Source organism: Eptesicus fuscus, chromosome 17 (genome assembly GCF_027574615.1).
Source record: "Eptesicus fuscus isolate TK198812 chromosome 17, DD_ASM_mEF_20220401, whole genome shotgun sequence".
NCBI classification, from domain to species: domain Eukaryota; kingdom Metazoa; phylum Chordata; class Mammalia; order Chiroptera; family Vespertilionidae; genus Eptesicus; species Eptesicus fuscus.
In genome coordinates, this window is record NC_072489.1 from 35020207 (window position 1) to 35029507 (window position 9301).

Sequence of the window (9301 nt, forward strand, 5' to 3'; positions counted from 1 at the left end):
CCGAGTAAGGGGTCACTTTTTTCTTTTTAGTGTCCAACTGCAAGAGGCTCCTTCTTTCAAAAGCCCTTCCTCGCTGCCAAATTCTAGTTATGCAAGCAGGCTGCAGCTCTTGGCCTGGCGTCTGTCCTCAGATTAACACTACTTCTGACTCTGACACAGATACTACTGCTCAGGCTGCTTCTGCAAATTGTGCTGCCCCAGGGTCAGTTTCCCCTAACTCTAGTCCCTCTGAGGTATCCTTCCTCTCCCCCCCCCCTCCCACACACACACACCCTCCATGTTCTTCTGAGAGTCAGCAGGGAAGCAGGAACCAGGGAGTGCAGAGTAGAGGACTACAAGGTAAGGAAGCTGTATGGAGTGAGAGGCGGTGGGTGGATTGAGGAAGCCATGAAGAAAGCCAAGAAGGATCATCATCATGGCAGAGATGGAGGGATACGGGAGCCATTGCACCTTCGTGCCTTCATAGATGCCTGAGCTCCACACTGTCGCACTCATTGACAGAGTAACACTCATCCACTCAGCATCCTGCTGCTCTATCTCACTTGACCTTCACAGCAGCCTGAGGAAGCAGGGAAGGCCAATTATAATCACCCTTACCTCCACCATTTCACAGAGGAAAACTGATGTTCAGAGTAATTCAAAGATTTCCCCCAAATAAAAATCGGGCAGCTCAACCCCAGCTGCTTCAGGCTCCAGATCTAAGAGCCTACACTCCAGAAACAGTGACTGAGCACTTCCCAAGTTGTAAGGTCCTTGAAGGAATCAACGATCTGTAAGACATGGCCTCTTCTTTCAGAGAGCTCCTTCTCTGGTAGAGAAGGCAGAGAGTGAAGTTCCTGTAAGAGCTGCCAATGACGTAGGAGTGAGCCGATGAGAGAAAGGGATCTCCAGCTACAGGGAGCAAGGAAAGCTTTGCTTTGCCGTTCACCTGCTGTTTCCGGTACAAAACAGTCACAGTACCAAGCGATCCATTCGTGGACGCTGTGGAAGACAGACAACTTAAGTTTCTCTTCTTGTTTTGAGTAGTGATCAAAAGACATCAGAAAAAGGAAATAAGCAAAAACTATTTAGAGAGGGCTTGGGCCTTTGTCTAAAGAACTTCTGTTCACACTAACTTGCTTTTTTTTTTAACTTTTAAAAATAAATGAATGTATCACAACTGAAAGGAAGAAAGACACAATGAACAACTGATTTCTGGTTTGGCACCAAAAAGAAAGGGTTACCTTTGATTATATCTGCAATGGAAATGAATTCATTGAATGGGGATAGAAATTACTTTTTATTTTACACTGTTCTCTCGCATTTGAAATTTTTCCATAAGCATGCGTTACTTTTATGATCAAAGAGAAATCCATTTCTTCCTCTACACCTCATCTCCACTTGTTTTGGGGACAAACGTATTGTCTCTCACCTGTAACCATAACCCTTTTGTAACAACTAGTAGCAAAAGAGTTTCTATTTACAGAGTGTTTGCTGTATGTGAGGCAGAGTGCTAAATTCTCTAAATATTTTACTTATTTCTTACCACAATTCTAAGGGTAGATACTACCACCCTCTTTTTACAGATGAGGAAATTGAACCTCTGAGAGATTAAGTGATTTGCTCAAGGTCACAAAGTTCATAGGCAGTGGAGCCAGGTTTGGAATCCAGGCAGAACTGGAATCCCTACCGCCCTTCACTGCCACCCGTTATCTTCTTAAACCAGATGGAATCACATCACTTTGCTTAAAATCTGTGGCACACCCACTCCTTCCCTCCATTCCCCAGAGAACGCAACCTATGCTTCTTAACATGACACTTCCAAGTCCAGTTTTCAATGCATTTATTCATGTACTCATCATAAATCAATAGATAATAGCCAGCCCTAACATTTGTTTCAAAGCAGTTTCACATACAACCTCCCCAAAACCATGTGGCATAGGCAAGGGAGCAAACAGTCCTAAGCAGTTTCAATGGCTTGTCAAGAGGCAAGACGACATGCCTTGACTTTCCTCCCTTGTCCTCACAGTGCTCTGAGCTTCCCGCCATGTTTTAAGTATGTCAAGTTCCGCCATCCCTCTCTGATTCTGCCACACTGTGTTTTTTTCTGCTGGGCACGCCTGGGAACACATACAAACCCTTCATGATTTCTGTGGCTCAACTGACCCATGTTTCTTTGGGCTTCCTCAACAACCCGTCATTACTCTGCGTGATCACCCTGGCTACCTTAGAGTAGATGCATTTGTTTGCTTGACTCTCTTTTGCAGTAGACTGTGCACCTCTCTAGAACAGGGATTATGGGTTGCGAACATGGCCTTATTTGGGAAGCTAGGATAAACTAGTGATGGAGGATGGAATGGATGAAGAAAGACATGATTAATGGCAAAGATGTGTTTCTCCTGCTCCCAGGAGTCATGCAATACTAAACCAATAATTATCAAGAATGAGGCATGGTAGTAGGGGCAGAGAGAAATGGTGGTGTGTTAGGTGTGTGTGTATATGTGTGTGTGTGTATGTGTGTGTGTGTGTGTGTGTGTGTGTAGAAAGAGAGGGGAAGGGAGGATGTATATAGTAGATATACATATATAGTTTATATATATATATAATGTTGGCACACATACATAAAGTGTGTATATACAATATGTGCACACATATATGTAGTGTGTATAAAGTGTATAAGTACATATAGAGTACATACACATATAGTTTATATATATACTAGAGGCCCAATGCACAAAATTTGTGCAAGAGTAGGCCTTCCTTCCCCCGGCTGCTGGCACCGGCTACCCTCTGGCACCAGGGAGCTGGGCTTCCCTCACAGTCCCAGCTTCCTCTGGAAGGTCGTCTGGAAGGACATCTGGTCTAATTAGCATATTATGCTTTTATTATTATAGATATTGAGCTTACCTTATAGTGTGTGGATATATAGTTTGTATGTGGCATGTACATAAATAGTATATAAATAGTATGCATATATATATATATATATATATATATATAGTGTTTATTCACACATATGCATGGTATATGTGTGCATATACCTCATCTGTGTGTGTACTAGAACACAATGAAAGCAGAGTTAGAGGGTGCACTTGAAGATGGTAGGAAGGACATTTATTACACACTATACAGATATTTTTTAATGAAATAGAAGCACCTTGAGGCTGGCCTCCCTCTGAGAAAAGCAGCCCCTGAAGCCAGAAGAAACAGAATTAGGAAGGAAAATAGAGAATCGTATTAAAACCAAGTAAGAACCGAATTCCAACATGAGGCTAGTTAGCAAAAGAAAGACCTTAAAAAACAAATCCAAGGCAATGGAAAAGCGAGGGCAGGGAGTGGGGAATCACCGGATTTGATAGTTAGGAAGATGGCAGTGAACAGATATGAAAGTTTCAGGAAGAGGTGGGATGACTCACGGTGACGAAGTAGAGTCAGACACTTTCCAGTCTGTCTCTTTCCAACACTTAGGCCTTGAAAGATGACAAGAAAAGCAGCTTTCATGGAAGCAAAATAAAAAATGGCTTTCTTTGGTTCCCCGTAAGAGGAGAGAGCTCAAACGTGTTTGTGGACAGAAGGCTACAGTCCTGATATTCACATCATGAAACATCCCTCATAGCAAACACGGCCAAGACCTCCAATCCACCTAGAAGTAGCTCAAAATCTCTCACAACAACTCTGTGAGGTAGGTTCTATGATTATCTACATTTTATAGGAAAGGAAGCAAGGTATGGAGAGATTAACTTTTCCAGAGTCCCTCAGCTTTTAAGTCTCAGAGTCCAGGTTGCCCCAGGCAATCTGACTTCAGCATGAGTGCCAGCATGAGTGCCGTGAGGGACTCGGAAAACAGAGCCCTGACCTCATGCTTTCCCAAGCCCCACTTAGGATGGCCTAGGCCTACTTTCCCTAGCTTTCCCTCCTGCCCAGCGGAGGCTTGGAACCCAGGGACGTCCACATCGAAATAGTGGGCCTGGGGGCACTGTGTCGAGGGGCAGTGGCTGGGGAGGAATAGTGAAGAGCGGCCACTTGTTGGTGTTGCAGAGTTTGCAACTTTCTAGCGTTTGGTAAGATGGAGATTATCTTAAGCTTCATCAGAGGAGAGGGATAGTATACACTACCAGACCTAAGTTCGAGAACTGGCTCCAACTTACAGTATTTCAGAATCTGGAGTAAGTCACTTAACCTATGGAGGTACCAATTCTCTATCCAGAACGTTTGATAATAATAATAATAATAATTTTTAAAAATGATAACTATCCTACCTCCCTTAGAGTGATGTAAGGAGCAATGTGTGTGACAGTGAAAGCAAATGTGAACTACCTCATCACCATCATTATTAATGTTATAACTATTAGCCCTCAAGCTATCTGAAAAATTGCTCATCCTCTCCACTCCCCCACTTCCACCTCTCAAGGTATTATAAACTGATAAGACATTCGATTTTGAGAAAATCTTTCTAAGCACAAATAATTTCTTTTTTTTTTTTAATATATATATTTTTAATTGTTTTTTTACAGAGAGGAAGGGAGAGAGATAGAGAGTTAGAAACATCGATCAGCTGCCTCCTGCACACCTCCTACTGGGGATGTGCCCGCAACCAAGGTACATGCCCTTAACCGGAATCAAACCTGGGACCTTTCAGTCCGCAGGCTGAAGCTCTATCCACTGAGCCAAACCGGTTTTGGCGAGCACAAATAATTTCTATGTGGACAATTTGCCCCAAGTGTAAAATTCCCTTATACGGTGAGGCAACATGACACATTGTTAAAAACTCTCAGAGAGTGAGCTGTAACCAATTGTCATGATCCAAGATTTGCAGGCAGCTCTGGGGAGACTGGAGGTGCTCAAAACAACAAATACTTGTATCAGATGTTCTACACCTGCCCCCTCATCCTTCTTTGCTTTGTTAATCATGATATTAACATTCGACCTCCAACCAGCACTTTCCCCTTACATCTCACTATCTGTTTTCGTGGATTTCCCTTTTATACATCAATATAGTCTTTAAGTCCCAATCTGGTCTTGCTAAGGACAGCGGAGGAGATAACTTTAGCTAAGAAGCCAAGAGAGCACACACATTGGGGAGGAACATGAGCCTCTGGGTTAGTTGCCAGGCATTCTAATTGCATTTTGCCAAAGATTTGGAGGAATCTCATTTGGCAGACTGTGGAGACCAGGTCTTTAGATGGATTTTTCACCTTTAAACAACATAGTTTGGTTCATATATGTAGTGAGCCTAAAATTACAGTAAATGCAAAGCTGCCATTCTTTATAATTTCTGTCACAATTTGTCTTGACTTTTAACTTTGCCCTATGTAACTACACTCCAAAGATAAAATTAAAACAGTTAGGCAGCAGCTGGATGGAGAACATGATGGGCAGTAATAGGGACACTTACTGTCACAAATAATCTTCAAGAACATCGGAGGCACAATCTCCTTTTAAGGTGAGGAACTGAGGATGCAGGGTCAAATTTCACTTTTTTCCTTTGAGAAATGGACATGCAGTTTGCATGTTTGTTTACTTAAGAAAAGTGAATATACAAAATTCCCAGATAGCTGAGACGATGCGTATGATCGTCATTTGTACTAGATGGCTTCACGAAAAAGGGGGGTGCACTCTGAACCCCTTTCTGTATCTACCAGCCCCTCGAATGTACACATTTGACTCACCAGTTTTGTAAAGCAAGGCACCCCAATAATCCTATTCATCCCCCAACACCGCCCTCTCCCCAAATAAGCAAATGGTTGCTCAGTGTTAATCTCTCTAAATCTTCACAAGGTAATTTTTTCAGTTGCCGGTTAGGCAGAAATCAGTTAAAGCACATTTAGGACAATAGTGTTTTTTTCTCTTTGAAATGTCTAAGCCAAAAGAGACAGGCTCCTTCTCCTGGAACCCCCGCGCACACCCCACCACCAGATTCCTCTCATCCCAAGGAGGGGCAGAGGGAGGCTGGGACAGACACCTGCCATCCCCGCTCCCTCGCCCTGTTTTAGTTTTTTTACTCAAAATGCCAATGAAACAGGAGCCAGTACTTATTTGGTTCATATTCTTTTTTTTAAAGCATAAATAACATTTCTTTCCATATAAATATAAAATTCTGTGAAAAAAAATAGGAAAAAAGTATGATCATCTTAGTTACTGTCCAGCAGGAACATGGTGCAGTGTTGATAGCATCAGACATCAGATTCCCCATTTTAAAAAATACGTTTTTTTAGTCTCGTTCTAGGACCCTTTCAAACATAGGAAATTCCTTGTCCTACAAACAAATCCGTTTAGAAATGATTTCAATATGCCAGTGATAAATGTCTACATTGATCCAGGAATCAAGGCTACTGGAGTGAGCTAGGACGCACCACCCCGTATACAATTATTGATATACAAAAATTTACATATAAATTAATTCATCCGATTTTTCTCTAGAAATTTCCAGCAGGTAATAAATTACTTACTAACATATAAAAATAAAAAGAGCTCAGGCGTGTTCCTTCTGATTCAAGTGTGAAACGCACCAACAGTCCTGGTTCCGAGGGGCACCCCCTGCCCACTGCAGCCGCCACCCCCCCCCCACACACACACACACACACGGGAGGGGCGCGGGCTACTGGGCGTGAGGGTGCCGCAGGGTCCCCAATAGTCTGTCCCAGTGAGTGAAGTACGGGGCGAAGTTGTAGTTAAAGTGAGAGTGATGCAAGTCGTGGTGCACCACGCCCCCGTACCAGCCGAACGGCACCAGCCTGTGCGTGGACCAGGGGAAGTCGTAGCCCGAGTGGTCCTCCACCGACAGCCAGATGTTGACGGTGTGGAAGACCAGGACGGTGAGCGGGTGGCACTGGAGCAGCGCGATGTTCACCATGTCGAAGAAGCCCAGGGAGAACAGCTCCCAGACGCTCACGTACTGCGTGGCCAGCGCGAAGGAGGGCGCGTTCTGGTGGTGCACCTTGTGGAAGGTCCGGTACAGCCAGGGCACCCGGTGGTGCAGCACGTGCCACGCGAAGAACTCGGCGTCGAAGAGCAGCAGGCAGAGCGCGACGTGGCCCAGCAGCTGGGGCAGCCCGGGGGCGTCGGGGGGCAGGAGGGCCGGGCCGCGGGCCCAGTGCAGCAGCGTCAGCGGGAACACGAACACCAGGTGCTGGTAGAGCGTCCGCCCCAGGCAGGACAGCAGCTGCCGCGCCGTCGGCGCGCTGTGCGGCTGGATCTTGCAGCGCCGCAGCGCGGGCACCCAGGGGCACAGGAGGTCCAGCACCGCGAAGGGCAGGCAGAAGCTCACGTAGGTGGTGATGGAGAAGATGACCGGGAAGAAGGGCGACTGGGTGAGGGCCTCCCGGGTCCGCAGGCGGTCCCAGACGGGCTGCAGGAACATCTGGCCGGAGCTGCACCCGGCGGCGGCGTGGAGCCGGGAGGAGTTGTGGCTGCTCATGGCGAGGCGCTGCTCGGCCGCCGCTGCCGCGGCCGGCGTCCCCCCGGCTTTATTCAGACGCGGGCCCCGCCCGGAGTGACGTCAGCGGCCGCCGCGCTCCCTTTCCACGCTCCGCGGAGCTGGCATCGGGAGGACAGAGGCGCGTGTAGTTGCCCAACTGCACATCTGCGGCTGCATTCCGAGTTTGGAGAGCTCAATCCATGTGTCCTCACCACCCTCAAACGAGACAGGGGGGGTCTTTCCATCACCACCAGAAGGCCTCCTTTGTAACCAATGCAGACCTACTTGCCTTTAAATGCTCACAGAGAATTGCCCGTGCGGATCCATAAAAACGCCAAGGACAGTTGCACTTGTAAGAACTTTTTAAAGCGACGCGCCTTCTGTACTTCTAATTCTTTGCTGTCTGCACGCCCCGTCACGACGTAACCTGGAGCGAGTGGCACACTAACCTTTCTCTCGGAGGGAATCGCGGGGCCCCGGCCGCACGCCGCGGCGATCGGCGCAGGAAATCAGCTGCGACCGGGTGGCGGGACCGGAACCGCTCCAGTTCCGGTCTTCAGCGAGGATGTAGCCCCGCCGGTGCGCCCGGAGCTCCAGATCCTGCCCTTCCCGGCTCCCCGCCACTCCCCCGCACCCCGCACACAGTCTGCGCAGAGGAGCTCGCAAGCCCCGGCCGCTCATCACCCCTCCGCGACGCCGCCGAAGCGCGCGGACCAGCGACGGGAACTCCCCGGCAAAAGAGGGGACCGCGACTGTTCTTCGCTTTACATACATACGCGCATATACGTGCATGCATGCATACATATGTACATACACACATTCTGGCTTTAACTTCTAGCGCCGGCCCAGAACTGGCGAAAAGGACGCTTCCTGCATCTCAGGAAGCAATACAATCAGGAAAGCACCCACTTGGCTCCCCGAGGGGATGTTTGCGTGTTCCCGAAGCCTCGCGGAGCTGCCGGCTGAACAGATGTCGCGCCAGTGCGGCCCTTTCCCTGGGCTGGCTTTGCGGCGCCCACTGGCCCTTCGCCTTCGCCCCCATTCCTCCAACCCCGCAAGGCGCAGCGCCGGACTGCGAGGCTCGCTCCGCACCTGCGCTTCTCTGCCATCGAACTGGGGTTGGCTGGCCCAGGACCCAGTGTGAGGAGGTGGGTACTACAAGAGCTCTGGGGAGACCTTTCTCTCCCCCCCAGACCACCAACAAAGCCTCATTTGACCCGGGTAGCTGAAACACAGGAACGCCTAGAAGATCGGTTTGGACCCTTGGAAGCCAGGGACGCCGCTTTGCCTCTGATGTCTGTGAGGTTATAGCCAGCACTTCGCTCCTCCACGCTTTGCATTTTCAGATCTACCCCCACCCCAAGGGATATGATAGAAGTAGCTATCTCACCAGTCTATTTCGAGCATTAAATAGGAAAATAATAATAATAATAATAATAAGGCTACCATGTAACATCTGTGAGGCACTGACTAAATGTTTTATTTGAGGGGATTTTACCCAGTCTGTGGAAGTAGGCATTATCATTATTGCTGTGGTCTTACAGAAGTAAAAGCATAGCGCCTGGTAAACATAGTAAACATACAAAATAAGAAAGACACACTATTTTTATTTTGTTTTTTATCACCATTTGTCCCTTCTATGCCCTCTTCTACCTTCACCCCCACCCAAGACACATTATTTTACATTTTCATTTCACATTTTACCTAAATCATAATGGAGGACATTTGCAATGAAAATCAAATAAAATTATGTAAAAGATATAAAGCTATATATTGTGAGGAAAGAATAAGGACAATGAAAATATAGACCAATATCTGGGCCTAGAAATATGATATATAGCCTATGTGCTAGTACATACCCTAATATGTGTATCTATATGTTAGACACATTGTATATAATATGCC

At 47.1% G+C, this 9301-nt stretch overlaps 1 protein-coding gene across 1 annotated transcript; it reads right to left on the reverse strand.

Moving 5' to 3' along the window:
* Positions 1 to 6011: 6011 nt before the first annotated feature.
* CH25H (cholesterol 25-hydroxylase) lies at positions 6012 to 7943 on the reverse strand. Its single transcript, XM_008152971.3, has one exon. The coding sequence runs from the start codon at positions 7394 to 7396 to the stop codon at positions 6578 to 6580; it is 819 nt and encodes a 272-aa protein (XP_008151193.2). The 5' UTR covers positions 7397 to 7943; the 3' UTR covers positions 6012 to 6577.
* Positions 7944 to 9301: the final 1358 nt, after the last annotated feature.

What these genes read in the sequence shown, in the direction of transcription:
- CH25H (XM_008152971.3), bottom strand. Translation starts at nt 7,396, where the DNA reads ATGAGCAGCCACAACTCCTCCCGGCTCCACGCCGCCGCCGGGTGCAGC.